Source organism: Castor canadensis, chromosome 3 (assembly GCF_047511655.1).
Source record: "Castor canadensis chromosome 3, mCasCan1.hap1v2, whole genome shotgun sequence".
NCBI lineage: Eukaryota > Metazoa > Chordata > Mammalia > Rodentia > Castoridae > Castor > Castor canadensis.
The window spans coordinates 168,831,676-168,847,273 of NC_133388.1; the positions used below are offsets into that span (position 1 = coordinate 168,831,676).

The following is a 15,598-nucleotide window of genomic DNA, read 5'->3' on the forward strand; positions in this document are numbered from 1 at the left end:
TAACACTGTCACTAGAGCATCCTTCTGTAGCACAGATAGGGTTATGTCAGCCTAATTTAGCAGACTGAGAGCCCCTGTTAACTTCCTACGAAGGAAGCATGGACTCTGTATCCTGGCTTTCAAAATGCTTCACACTTACTGAATACTTGCCTGAAACAAATGAATGCATGAATTGAACAATTTCGACAACAATTACAGATTTGTTAAATACTAAAAAGGTTATATACCACATATATAAAATTTTGTAAAATAAACAATTTTAAATGTTTTTCTAAATGAAATAAATGTGATTAATCTGGGCTACTCTGAGGCAGAACTCTCAATTGAATCATACTTGTACACAGCTATAATGTGAAAATGTTCATATTGATTCCTTACGTGTAATAAAGTAACTACTAGAAAATAACATTTTGTATGTGCAATTTATTCTAAGTAAAGACCCTAGTATATAGATGAATGCTATGGTGGTTTATAGTCTAATTCTTATGTGGGGTTTTCTCACTTATCATTTTCCATAACGATGCCTGTACATAGAAAGTTTAACTTTCAAAAAGGAATTCTTTTTTTCCCTAGTGTGGGTAAAATTTACTTCTGTTCCCTAACAGGGAATCAATGAAACTTATTTCCTGAAATCACAGTATCAGTCAGAAGGGACCTCAGAGGATCAGTCTACCCAGCCCTTGATCTCTGGAAATCCCAAAATTTTATGTATAAACCTAGGAAATTTTTTCACTCACCTGTTCGTGGGAGGATGTGAAGTTTTCAGAAACTCATTCATCTCATTTACACCATATTAATTATGATGCTAGGCCTCCCAGGGCATTTCATTGCCCCTGAGTTCCATCAGCAGGTAATTGAGAGCAAGGGCTGTGCACTGAGCAGGAAGCCAGAGGCATTCTACTTCCCACATCATATCCATTCAGCCAAATTTCTATATCCAGACCAGGTACAAGTTATACAGGACATGCAAATCAGTAGAGGATCTAGTGCTTATTGAGGAGCTCTTGACCTAAACGGTTAGGTGAGGAACATTCTAAGATATGTGTTTAAGGCCAAATAGGATAGTGTTCTCATGGATAGGTATGCCTTTACCACTGTGGGAATTTGTAAGTGTGGGTAAGAGCATAGACTGTCTGGATTTGAATTCCTGCTCTGTCCCCCACTTGCTGTAGGCTGGGCCAAGCTACTTAACTTCTCTGCCTCAGTTTCTTCATCTGTAATGTGAAAGGATAATAATAGTTACTAAATCAGGATGATTACAAGGCTTAAATGTAGTTAGTAAGAACCTGTAAGAGTTAGCTGCTAAATTTATTATTTACTTGGAATAAGGCAGGAGGTTACAAGACTTTGAATCAGTGTATCTTTCTAATGGGTACAATAATTCTGTTTACTTGCTTTACAAATCTAATGGAATGATAAATGGAAGGACTTGTGTATGAAAACTTACTAAAAAGATCAGAATTTTCTGCAAACAGAAGTCATATTTTTTATAGTTCAGGTTTGTAGGTGGCCTTCTTTGGATTCTGGGGTTGGCTGTCACAGAAGCTATAAGGTTGATTCTGGTTTTGCAAAGTCTATGCCAGTCACCTGCAAGTCTCCAATAATACCAGCTTCTATTGGGCTTAATGTGATGGGTCAGAAGGCTTGGTCAACGGAGGAAACTAAAGATAGATGTTTCCACTAAACCTAATCCTGCTTCTTCCTGGCTTTTTATTTCCCATTTATATTTCATTCATGCTGTTAGATGTCCTCTTGGTCTAATAACTTTGGGATCTCTGCTGTTTAATCCCTATAGTATGAAATTTACTAAAATTTACATTTTTATATGAATTAGTTAAATTTTAAGTTCAGATTTGTTATATGTTTTCTTTTCCTTCTATTACCTTCTAATACATGAAACATGTTATGATTATCATTCTTACTAATCTTTCCTGATAGAATGTCAGTCCCACATTCACTGATGTGTCCTGGTATTCAGAACAGGAACTGCCACAAGTAATATTCAATAGATGTTTAAGGAATGAGTGAAGGATAGCAATAAGTGATTGAGAAAAAAAATAAGGTGGCCATTGAGTTTGGTGGTAGTGGGGGGAACATTTTGAAACAGTTTGCTAAGTATAACTTGATCTTTTCTAATAAAAATATTTATGCAGAGTTTATATTGGAGGAATGCCTTGTGAACTTCTCATACCACAATCCGATGATTTGTAAGTAAATAAAATAATTTTCTTTGTAAAAATAAATATCAGGTAGACACATGCTAACTTTAAATAGTAATTGTTAGAAATACAGCACAACTAAATTCTTTCTAATATAGTAAAAATTCTAATATTTTATAAGATAAATTACCATTTATATAATTAGCTACTTCCTCATGTCCTCCTTTGTCTTCAATACAGTGTGCTATGAATTGCTATTTAGGTTACTATGAGAAAAGATGCTTTGAGAAATATCTATCAAATAATTGTTTCACTCATCCAGAATGCTGTGAGCTTAAACCCTGGTACCACCAAAAAATTATTAATGGGGATATCAAAGTTAATTACAAAATATTCCATTGTTTAATGAAATTTTATTTACCTATCTTCAATGAAATCTGGTATATGTTTTCGTTTTGTAGAAATGAAAATTGTAACAACAATTTCTATCCTGATACATATTCTGAAGTTAATGAGATGTTTTTAAGAAAAAAAAAATAAAAATGTAGTGTTAATATAAACTTTGACACAGCACATGTACTTTAGGTATGGTCTAAAGCTCGATCATCCACGTGGAGACTCGGGTTCTATGATTTGTAAGGTAACTGGAACTTACATTGGTAAGTGCTTATCACCTTCCTTTGTAATGGTCATAAATGCCTGACCCTCCCCTGTTTTATATTTTAGACCTTCCCTGATCTTTTTTTCCAGTATTTCCTCTTTCACTTGGCTTCTTTTTTACTTTTATGCCAACATGTATGAATTCATTTTTTTCTTAAGGCTTGCCTACAAACATCAAGTTTCTTTTTTTTTTCCTTTTTTCTTTCTCCAGAGGATTCTATGCCTAATTTAGGTATTTTACTTATTGCCTTGATTTCACATTGTTTTTTCCCCTTGTTCTGTGTATGCCAGATATGTAGATCTTTTAATTCTTGAACCAGCTTCCCTCAGGCGCTTTGTAAATATTCTATTCTGAAAATTTCAGAAAAAAATGTCAGTTCTCAGAAAAACTTCCTTGACCCCATGCTTTAATTCTCAAAGCTCGCTTTTCTTTTCTTTTCAGTGCTATCACACATTTTACCTTTCTATTTAGGTCATTGCTCTTAACTGTTTTTTTCCCCTCCACTAGACAGCACATTGTTTTAGGAGAAGGACTCGCTGTGTGCTTACATGGCATCTCTCAATCCCTACCAGAGGGTCTGAAAAATTCCATAGTTGTTGAATAAGTGAAAGAAATCTCAGCATATCTGTTCTTTAATTATTCTTCATTCATAATTGTATTTTGTCAGATTTTGTAGTTATTGCTTTTCTAGTTATAACACCTTATTTTTATATGGTATGTTCTTTTAAAGAAAGAGTTCAGTTTTCATTTCTTTGGGGATTTATTGGTGATTGTACAAGTACAGTTTTATTTTAAATCAGATTTATAATATACAATTATTGTTCTCCCATGATTGATAATTTAATTGATCTTGTTTTTTTAATTAATTCTAGGTCATCACAATGTCAGCTTCATCTTAGACAGTGATTATGGAAGGTAGGCCATTTTGAAAATAATAACTTTCGTAATTGATTCAACTGAGTAAATAAAATGAAGTGTATATTTACTCTCCACTACAGATGCATAGATTAAAGAATCAATCACTTTCTTCCTCCAAATTAACATTTAAAGAATTCCTAACTGTCATTCATAATTTGTGCCTTGAAGGTCATAATATAACCTTCTAGCATTAACTAAATCAGTCAATAAAAAAATCTTTTAACTGTGATATATAAAAGTGTTATTTTATGTCTTTTAAATCTTCTGATTTAATTATAATTCTTTTGATAACTAAAGTAATTAAATTTTGATTTGAACTAATATCAGAATAAATAAAACCTTATGACTAATGTTACCTAATAAAGGTTTTCTTTTAGGAAATCAAGATGTAGTTGTGAAAGGTGAAAGTTTATAGTTTTTAATTGTGTATTTTAATGATGATGTTAATAGCTTATATTTATGTTTCATTATAAAACTATAACTCATTTTTAGATGTCCCACATTCTAATTTCAGTAAAAAAGCCTTTCTTATGCTTATAGAAATATAAGAATATACGTATCTCAATACATGTTGCAACTCATACCATAGAAAACAGCAATGAGCAGTTATAGGTAAACAGGTTGGTAAGCACTTCCCATACACTATCTAGCTTAATCTTCCAAAGAACCTATAAGGGGAGCTATCATCCACTCCAAGTTACGCATTGGCCAAATGAGAGTAATGTTAAATAATTTGTACAAGGACATTCCAATAGTCGAAGCAGTGCTAGTAAGTGAATGCTTACTGTCTAACTCTAGGACCTGAGTGTTTAATTCCAGCGCTCTGCCATGACTGATGGAAGGTTTCAGTTGCCTAAACCACATTTCATACTACCTTAACATCCTGGTCCAGGATTCTCTGTTATTGCTTGATCAGGAGTGTTTATAAATTTGTGGGGGTATTTCCTGATGGTCACAGTAACTGGGTATGTTAATGGTTTTAATGGGCAGGAACATGATGTGCCAAACCTAAATGAATGGTTCTGCCCAAAATCTCATAGAGCCTTTCATTGAGAAAAATGAGTCAATTGACAGGCATTGAACAGTCTCCAATAGTAATGTAACTGTAGTAGGTAAACAATGGGATAGATTTTTTGATTTGTTTTCTGCCTCTGAAGAGAAACACAATGATTAGAAATTGAAATGAATGAAAATACTACAATAAAAGTTATTATTCATGGTCTGTGTTCACAAGGTGCAAGAAAAGGAAGGTCCCTGCATAGAATTGCAACTCTAGTTGGAAAAAATCTGCTATTATTATATTTAGAGGCCATCTACTTTAGACATGTAGAAACAAGAGTTTTATGTAACAAAGTGATGTCTGGGATGGGCACTTTATGACTAGACTAAAATCATGAAGAATAGTATAATTCAAGAACAAAGCAGAGTGGAAGATAAGCAAACAGTACTAGGATACACCTTTCTGTCTGATATGTGGCAAATGACTTAGAGCCCTATGACTTAACAGCATTTTTCTGCAAGGACAGGATTACTTACAAAGAACTTGTTAACGTTGGGCAATATAATTTTACAAACAGATTAGAAAAATATTTAGAAGCAACAATTATTGAGTTTTAAATGATTTCTAAGAATATATTTGGTTCTTTTAAGGTCTCATTCTCACTCTTCCTAATATGAAAAATGAATTCTTAAGTTCTGAGTCTGTGAAAAGTATTAATTGCCAAATCCATCACGTCTCTCAGAGAAATAATTATCCCAAAATAGATGATTTGGGTGATCAAGGCTGAGTATGGTAGCTAAGTACACATAAATCAATCTGCCTTAACAGGCTCAGAAAATTTCCATTTAAAAATGCCAGAAATTCACAAAGCTCATAGGCAAGAATGCTCCCTCAAATTATTGGGTGATCTTGATTTATAATTAATTTTTTTCTTTTTTAAGCCAATGGCTAACCTTTTGTATTAATATCTCATAATGGGAGGTATTGTGTTTCTGGGTAAAATAGTCTCAGGCATTTAAGATAATTGCTTAAAAAAAAAAGACATTCATGAATTAAAAGCCTAGTTTAAGATTACTTGACATTTTAAAAATAATAAATCATTTTATAAAATATAAAATTCATATTTTACAAATTTTAGAAGCATTTCTGAATATCAAATGAACCAATTAAAGATTACTATCACACTAATTCTGTATCTCTTTTAATAGCCAACCTTCTCTCCACTATTTCCCCAAGTTCAAATGACAGCTGTTCCAAACTGATAAGGTTCAGATGAGCCTGTCTTAATTGAGAAATGCCTTGTCATTATCAATAAATTAGTGAAAATCACCTCAATGTCATCCAAAATAAATTACATTCAAATTTTATTTCAGGAGGCAATTTTTTCACTAACTTAAGAAGCAGAGTTAATTTTTGAGATATTGTCTGTGACCAGACACAATATGCTGGCATGATTTCAGATCTTTGGGAATCAGCTAAAAGGATTATAATAAAAGTACACAATCAGTATAAACTTCTTAAATAACTGAGTTAGTGTAAAATATTTCCAAGACTCTTTAGACTTGCAACTACACATTGTAATTCCTGAGTTAGTCTTACAGAGAATTTATTTTTGGTCTCAGCCAAACATTCACATTATATTTTACATTCCAGTGCATTATTATAATTATGAAAAATGGGTTTTGAGTCTTAAAATTCTTATTTGAGTCTCTTAATTTTTCTAATTATGAATTTCATTGAAGCGATTTAAAGGAACAGCATTCAATTTTTAGGATTCTTTCCCTTCTTAGTGCTCTTGGCTATTGGAAGTGTGTGTACCTGTCAAAAAATATGCAAAATATTAAGACCGTGTATATTAAGAACAGCTTAAACCTGGTGGAGTGGTGTTAATTTGCTCTCATCCATCTACACTATCAAACAAATTCGTGAGCAGGGGAGGAGTACTGCATAGTGCTAAGGTTAGGAGCCAGGGCTCTGGACTCAATCTCCCTGGACTCCCATTCTGTTTCTGCCACTTACTAACTTTGTAATTTTGGGTTAGTTAAGTTCTTTGATTTTCACCTATCTAATGTGATAGATGTAGAGATCAAATAATGTAATAAATTGAATCTCTCAGTCTAAATTCTCCTAGAATGCACCAAGATTCTAAGAGGAGAGATAGTGGGGTAGTCAAAAGAAGTGCTCATGTGTATGAAGGGCAGTTCTCCCATTCAGAGTTTTGTTTTTTTTTATCAATATAATTTCTTAAAATCAACTTTATTAAGGAATGATTTGAGTATAATAATATGCATATATTTGAAATGTGCAGCTTAGTAAGTCCTGACAAATGTATAACCAACAACAAATCAAGAAATGGAACATTTTTATCTTTCCGCAAAATTTCCATCCTGCTATTTTGTAAGTCATGACATAATTTCTATCATACCAGTAAAAAACAAAGAAATTCTAAAATAAAGGTAACTTTTAATCAGGACATTTTAACTTTGTTTTTCAATAGGAGTTTACCACAGAAAATGGCCTATTTTGTTTCTTCTCTCAATAAAATTTCCATGTTTCAAACATATGCAGGTAGGTGACATTTCTCACTTTGTTGTATGTATATAAGAGGGATACTAAATTTCATCAAATCAACATAATAATGGTTGCTAGGAACAATATTTTATGCACTAGTAGGAGAGGAAAAATACCTACCATGAGGACTCGAATTAGATGCTCAATAATAACCCATGCCCTCAAAACTGCATTCTTAATGTAAAATGGATTGAAAAATAAACTCATCACCCTAACAGAGCTAGCAGGAAAACTTGTGTCTTAACTGCAGTTGTTGGTGCAGAGAGAGAAAAAAATTCCCCTGTCAATTTAAACTCTCAGATGTATATAGTCAGTGTGGTCCAAGAGAACCCTTAAGCTGATTTTAATTTAAGTATTTAAAAGAGGGCTCAGGTTGAAGTACCCCTAGGAGAATTTCAGAAGGAAACACAAATACTCCTGGAAGAACTGTACTTCTTCCCAGGTCAGATGTGATGAAGAGACACATTCAGATTTCAAGAATGCTAAAATGTGAAAAAATGTGTGTCCTGGAATCAATCAAGTGTGAAAAAATCTTGACTTTTCCAGAAATTTATTTAATGTGCAATTCACATGTAATATTATATATAGAACTTTGGTAGAAATAATGAGAAAAAAGTTACCAAGAATTTGCCATATGTCACAGACTGGACTATTTTATCAATTATAGTTAAACATATTTACTATTTGAGAAAATATAGATATCAGACGTTGGTCCATAAATATGACTTATTCTTCAAGGGTCCATGTGAGAAGAGGTGTGTGGTACCCACCTTCTTATATTTTATTTTGTAGGTAAATATCAATGCTCAGTTCAGTTTTCCTTATTCCCTCAATCCCTAGATTGCCAATATCACTTTAGTACCAGTAACCACTAAATCCTGGTCTCTGTGGAGGGCATATTTATTGTGTTCTTTGCAGGACTGCATTAGATACATCATGAAATACCCCAAGTCATTCATTTGGTACCACTGCCTATACTGCTTAAGGTGGAGTTATACAATGTTAGGTGCTAGGGCTGGGTAATTTGGAAATCTTTTCTAAATGAAGCATCTGAATTCACAGTGATATTCACGACATTGTACTTAATGTGCTCCTTCCTCCCCCAGAGGTTACCATGATTTCACCTTCCAAAGGAAGCATTCAAGGTGGCACTGTGTTGACAATAAGTGGGCAGTTCTTTGATCAGACGGATCTCCCAGTGAGAGTTATTGTTGGAGGTATTTTCCATGATTTTTAATATTCTACTTCAGAACAAATCCTATGTGCTTTTTAATAATTTGTAAGAGTAATAATAATCTTTTTACAATTATTATTTTCAATATAAAGCTGGGTACTTTCACATAGGTATTTGGTTCTGGGGCTACAGGCTCTTCCCACTGAGATTTTCCAGGTAGGGCCACTCTTTTTAGCCTTGTGTGACTGGTACTTGAGCTCCGAGGGTGGCATCAAAGGGCATCAGGCATCATTGTCACCCACGGATCCCTCACCACAGTTAAGGACATACCTGCACTTTATGTAATGAGCTCTTAAGAGCCTTTATTGAACTGTTGTTAAAACTCAACAAAGAAATTTTATCTAATATTTTGGAACACTCTCCTGATAATTTTCTCATATGCTGTGGCAATCGTGCATTAGTAAGTACTGATGAAATTGGCCTTGGAAGCAGTATTAGTTGATGTATTATCTTTTTTTATAAATGTACATAGGTCTTAGTTCTTTGCTTATACATCACTTAACACATGTCTGGTCTAGATCTATTCAGGGATAAGGAACTTTGCAGCTCAAAAGGGAACTTGGGATAAATGTAACCATGAAACTTTCCCCACTGAGTCATAATGACCTCACTTCCCTGATGGACAGGGGATGGGGGACAAGAGACCTCCCTTGTAACTGTACACATACATTTCCCATTACAGCCCTCTGGTTGAGTTATGTTCTACCTTTTCAGGAACCTGTTCATGAGCCTGACCAATATTACTGCAGAGAAGAAATGATAGAAATAACCTCATCTAACACGTGTACCATGGCTATCCAGTTCCTGTGAATCGTTGCTGGTTACTTGCATAAATCCATAGATATTTGAATTAAAATATGTGCTTTTGATCAAATTTTATGTCTTAGTTATTAAAAAACATTTATATAAAACCCATGTGCTATAGATATCATGCTTCATGATCTGATATTGTACCTGTTTTGTTGTGATGCTCCTGATATGCCACAAGGATGTCAGTTTTCCATCATATTTCATTGTCATTCATGTGACAGCCAGATTTGAGGTTTGAAATCCTCAATAATTTCTTTAAAACAGTGATGTGTTTATGAGTTTCCTTTGATCCTCCCAAAATTGGATATTCATTGAATATATTGTTCAAATTTACTGCTTTCTAGTTCAATTTTCTTGAATCCACAGGGCATTCATATAGGAAAAGGTAGTGATGAAGATCACACATTTCAGACCACCAAATTTGGCAAAGATATTATCCTTGTCCATTTCCCTAGTTCTTTTAATGGACTGTGATAAATTCTGAGACACAAGTGGAGGTCTAAAACATACTCTTGTCCATCAAACCTAATTGTGCCTACATAGAAGTTGTAATTGTTCTCTTTTCATATTCAGTGTGTCTGTGAAAGGCTACTTAAAAGTTACTGTCCCTTTTGTTTTCATTTGAAAAACTTGAACTAACCCACCATTATTCTAACTGAAGAGGGTGCAAAATATAAGGCCTCACTTTGTATCTGGAAGTGACATGTTTTATAAAGATATCATTTTTTTCATATTTTTTCTCAGAAATTGTGTAATTTTCAGACTTGTGATATTTTGCCAGGGTACAATTTTCCCTTGTGGAAGTACAACTATTAATGAACAATAAGCTTGTTTGTTTGTACACTTGCTTGCATTTTTTTGACACTGAGTCTTGCTATGCAGACAATTCTTACCTCAAACTTAAGATCCTCCTGCCTCTGCTTCCCTAGTGCTGGAATGACAGATGTAGACTACCATGCCTGCATCAAATCAGAAGCTTTGGTGGAGAACATGTAAAGGAAACAAAACGTCTCAAATTTGCCGCTTGCTTGTGGGAGTTTGTTTTATTTAAAAAAGTATTTCAAATTAAGCTGATGTGATTTGCATTCTGAAACTTCATTTGTAAGACTTCTACATTTTGCTTCTGTGCAGGTCAAGTCTGTGATATTTTGAATGTTACAGAAAATAGTATATATTGCAAGACACCCCGCAAACCTCAGACCCTCAAAACTGTGTATCCAGGTAAGCTACCATAACAGAAAATAGCCATTTCTATATTTGCATTTAAAGAACATTATTGGCAATATCACTTGTCAAAAATATTATCCGAACATTTTAGAATTTGTTGTGAGAATTGCAATGAGTGTTCTCTAAGTTTTTTAGGTTACTGTTAATAGATTAGGAAATGTTTGTGTTAAAAAACATCACCAAAGCTGTACCAGTGGAGATAAACCCAGTGTAAATACTTCTGACACCCCACTGGAAACAACACGTCTATATTGATATAATGTAATGGTGCTCTTATTTTAATTTTTTTGAGGCTACTGTAACTGGAATTGTTTTCCTGTATTCTTTCTCAATTTGTTCATTATTGTTGTATAGAAAGGCTACTGATTTTTGTAAGTTGATTTTGTATTTTGCTACATTGCTGAAGCTATTTATGGTGTCAAGGAGTTTTTTTTTAATTTCCTTTTCTCATATGTGCATTTTTGGTCTTTGAGGCATAGGATCATGTTGTCTGCAAATAGGGGTATTTTTTCAGTTTATCTATTTGTATTCCTTTTATTACTTCTTCTTTCCTTATTGCTCTGGCTAGGAATTCCAGGACTATGTTGAATAGGAGGGGGGCGAGTGGGCACCCTTTTCTTGTTCCTGATTTTAGGGAAAATGGTTTCAGTTTTTCTCTATTAAGTATGATGTTGGCTATAGGTTTGTCATACATAGCCTTTATAATGTTGAGGTACATTCCTTCTATTCCTAGTTTTCTTAAAGCTTTTATCATGAAGTGGCGTTGGATCTTATCAAAGGCTTTTTCTGCATCTATTGAGATGATCAAGTGGTTTTTGTCTTTGCCTTTATTAATGTGCTGCATTACATTTATAGATTTGCATATGTTGAACCACCCCTGCAACCCTGGAATGAAGCTGACTTGGTCGTGGTGAATGATCTTTTTGATGTGTTGTTGAATTCGGTTTGCCATTATTTTATTGAGGATTTTTGCATCGATGTCCATTAAGGAGATTGGCCTATCGTTCTCCTTTTTGGATGTGTCTTTGTCTGGTTTTAAGATGAGTGTAGTACTAGCTTCATAGAATGAGTTAGGCAGTGTTCCTTCCCTTTGTATTTCGTGGAAAAGTTTAAGGAAAGTTGGTATTAGTTCTTTATTAAAAGCATGATAGAATTCAGCAGAGAATCCATCAGGTCCTGGACTTTTCTTTTTTGGAAGACTCTTTATTGTTGCTTCAATTTCATTTCGTGTTATAGATCTATTCAGGTGACTAATATCCTTTTGGCTCAATTTTGGCTGGCCATAAGTATCTAGAAATCTGTCCATTTCTTCAAGATTTTCAAATTTATTAGAATATATGCTCTCAAAGTAGTCTCTGATGATTCCCTGGATTTCCTTGATGTCTATAGTTATCTTCCCCTTTTGTGTTTCTGATTTTACTTATTTGGGTCTTTTTCCTACTCATTTTAGTCAGATTTGCCAAGGGTTTGTCAATCTTGTTTATTTTTTTCAAAGAACCAGCTTTTTGTTTCATTGATTCTTTGTATGGTGTATTTTTGGTCTCTATTTCATTAATTTTAGCCCTTATCTTTATTATTTCTCTCCTTCTGCTTGATTTGGGTTTTGCTTGTTCTTGTTTTTCTAGGAGGTTGAGATGTAGCATTAGGTCTTTGATTTGAGATCTTTCTGTCCTTTTAATATATGCACTCATGGCTACAAACTTTCTTCTTAGGACTGCCTTTGCTGTGTCCCATAGGTTTTGGTAGGATGTGTTTTGATTTTCGTTAACTTCCAGGAGTCTTTTAATTTCCTTTTTTATTTCATCTATGACCCACTGATCATTGAACAATATGTTATTCAGCTTCCAATTGTTTGCATGTTTTTTACTGTTGTTTTTGTTGTTGAGTTCTAGTTTTAATGCATTGTGATCAGATAGAATGCAGGTGATTATTTCTGTTGTCTTATATTTGCTAAAGCTTGCTTTGTGCCCTAAGATATGATAAATTTTGAAGAAAGTTCCATGGCCTGTTGAGAGGAATGTATATTGTGCAGAAGTTGGATGAAATATTCTGTAGCTATCAGCTAGGTTCATTCAATCTATGGTGTAATTTAGTTCTAGAATTTGTTTATTGATTTTTTGTTTGGATGACCTATCTATTGGTGATGGGGGTATTAAAGTCTCCCACTACCACATGTTGGAGTCTATATGTGCTTTTAAGTGCTTTAGAGTATGTTTGATGAAGTTGGGTGCACTGACGTTGGGTGCATATAGGTTGACAATTGTTATTTCTTTTTGGTGTATTTCCCCTTTTATTAGTATGAAGTGTCCTTCTTTATCTCATTGGATCAATGTAAGTTTAAAATCTACTTTGTCAGATATAAGTATTGCTACTCCTGCCTGTTTTTGGAGCCATTGGCTTGGTAAATCTTCTTCCAGCCTTCACCCTTAAGTCAATGCTTGTTTCTGTCAATGAGGTGGGTTTCCTGTAAACAACAGATTGTTGGATCATCCTTTTTAATCCAGTTTGGCAAACAGTGTCTTTTGATGGGGATTTTTAGTCCGTTGACATTCAGTGTTAATATTGATAGGTATGTGATGACTCCTGCCATTTAGCTGTTTTTGTTGTTTAAGGGCTTGATTGTGTGCAACTGAATCAATGCTATTCTCTGATTCCTTGTCTTTTCTTCTCCTGTGATTTGATACTACCTATCCTTTTGTGGTTTTATTTGTTTTCATCTTCTGTGTGCAGAATTCTTTGGAGAATCTTTTGTGATTGTGGCTTGGTGGTAATATACTGTTTGAGTTTCTGCTGATTAATGGAAGATTTTTATTGCTTCATCAATTTTGAATGATAGTTTTGCTGGGTAGAGTATCCTAGGGTTGAAGTTATTTTCATTCAGTGTCCAAAATACCTCTCTCTGTGCCTTCTTGCTTTTATGGTTTCCATTGAGAAACCTGGTGGATTTTGATGGGTTTACTTTTATATATTATTTGTTTTTTCCTCTCTTACAGCCTTCAGTATTCTTTCTCTATTCTCTGTGCTTGTTGTTTTAATGATAATATGCCGTGGGGAGGTTCTAGTTTGGTCAAGTATGTTTGGTGTTCTGGAGGCTTCCTGTACTTGAATGGCAAAAAACTTTCTCAAGAGTTGGGAAATTTTCAGTTATTATTTTATTGAATAGATTATGAATCCCTTTTGCTTGGACTTCTGCTTTTTCTTCAATACCCATGATTTTCAGGTTTGGTCTTTTGATGGAGTCAGTGAGTTCTTGCATATTCCCTTCACAGCTCTTGAGTTGTTTGACTAACATTTCTTCAGCTTTTTCTTTAATTTCTATTTTATCTTTGAGTTCTAAGATTCTGTCTTCCACTTGTTTTAGTCTGCTGGAGTAGCCTTCCACTGTGTTTTGTGTTTCTGTTTGATTCTTTTTTCTGAGGTTTTTCCATATCTTTGGTCACTTCCTCTTCAATATTTTCTATTTTCATCTTTAATTCATTTATTTCTCTATTTACAGTGTCCTCTGTTTCACTTTGGTGTTTATTTAGGGCACCTCTGAGTTCATTTATTTGTTTCTGTGTCTTCTCATGTTCTTTATTTTTGATGTCTTGAAATTTCTTGAGTGCAACTTGTACATTTTGGTTAACCATGTCTAGTATCTTCTCCATGAAATTCTCTGTGATTTCTTACAAGATTTCTTCTTTGAGGGTGTTTTTGTGGGCATTGCTGGGTTCCTTAGTGTCATTTAACATTGTTTTGTTGGGGTCAGGAACTGGGTATCTGTTTTCTTTATTGCCCTCTGAATCCTGTATTAAATTATTTTTTTGAGGAGAGTGGTTTCCATCCCCTCTTCTTCCCATCACTTCACTTGCTACTGTGCAACTATGTTTTTGATAGGCAAGTTGGTGGTTTTATCACCTGTTTTCTTTCCCTTGATTTAATTTTTTGTGTTGTGACTGTATTGGATATTAGCTAGGTTGGTGTGCTATTTCTGTCCCTGCCCTGGAGGTGTAATTTAGTAATAACTAATTCACAGGTTCAATACCTGACCAGTTGTTTATATATTATAAAGACAACCCCTTGGTGGTATTTTCTATAAACAGTGGGAGTTGGGGGGTTAATGTTTGTTAGGCTAGCTATAGAAATTTGGGAAATTGGTTAGGGTGGCACTAAAAGGGGAGGCGGGAAGGGTGAGTAGAGGAAGTGATGTGGGGGCAGCTGAGTTTTGTGGCCTCTATATGTATTTGGGTGTATTTCTGTTGTAGTGTATGGTGCTTGTGTCAGGGATTGCAGGGGGTTGGGGGTTTTATAAAGTTGGCACAGTAGGTTGGTCAGCAAGTGGTGAGTGTGTAGAAGGGAAAGTGTGTCTATTCCTTCTGTCAGTTGATATGCAGGCAGGTTTGGAGTTGGCAGCAGCAGTGGCGGTGGTGGCAGGGAGAAATGGCACCAACTTTTCTCAGTGCAGCATCATGTGTGGAGGCTTTCCATGGGCTAGGGGTTCAGGATTCTGGTTGATGCTCCCTGGTGCTCTTATTTTAAATTCAATTATGATGATTAAATCTTGGCACAGCTGACAAAAACTTAAATACACTATCCTGGTGGGAAAAAAAGTAAATTGTGAAGGGGGTTTAAATCCTTACTTGTCTAGAATAATTTGATAGAGAAACAGAGGAAAGCAATGCAACTCAGAATTCTCTCATACTTTCCCCTGTGGCCCAGTGAAATTTCAGTGGATGACCTTCATATATACACTGGCTCCTTTGAAATGTTTTGTTGTGTTTGAGCATGGTGTGGATTTTATCACTTGCGCACACAGTGATGTCTGTTTATAATGTGTTCTTGGTATTTGAAGCATAAAAAATTCTATTTATCAACCTCTTAAATTTGTTTAAATGTTAGAAAAAAGTTACCAGCTTAAGAAAATAATTTTGACCAGGAATGGGGAAGGGGATAAAGGAGAATGGTGAAGGGAGTAAATTCAAGTATGATATATTTGATATAGTGTAAAAACTTTTTATATGCCACAACCCCCACCCAGC

At 34.4% G+C, this 15,598-nt stretch overlaps 1 protein-coding gene across 5 annotated transcripts in view; it reads left to right on the forward strand.

Annotated features, from left to right (window-relative positions):
* The window catches only part of Pkhd1l1 (PKHD1 like 1), a 189,220-nt gene that overhangs the window by 18,495 nt on the left and 155,127 nt on the right, over window positions 1-15,598 (forward strand). For all 5 annotated transcript variants that reach the window (XM_074069062.1, XM_074069063.1, XM_074069065.1 and 2 more), the window contains 6 exons: window positions 2,154-2,207; window positions 2,745-2,818; window positions 3,693-3,735; window positions 7,236-7,306; window positions 8,416-8,526; window positions 10,485-10,574. In XM_074069062.1, the coding sequence (XP_073925163.1) occupies window positions 2,154-2,207; window positions 2,745-2,818; window positions 3,693-3,735; window positions 7,236-7,306; window positions 8,416-8,526; window positions 10,485-10,574 (443 nt within the window). The remainder of the gene's footprint in view (window positions 1-2,153; window positions 2,208-2,744; window positions 2,819-3,692; window positions 3,736-7,235; window positions 7,307-8,415; window positions 8,527-10,484; window positions 10,575-15,598) is intronic.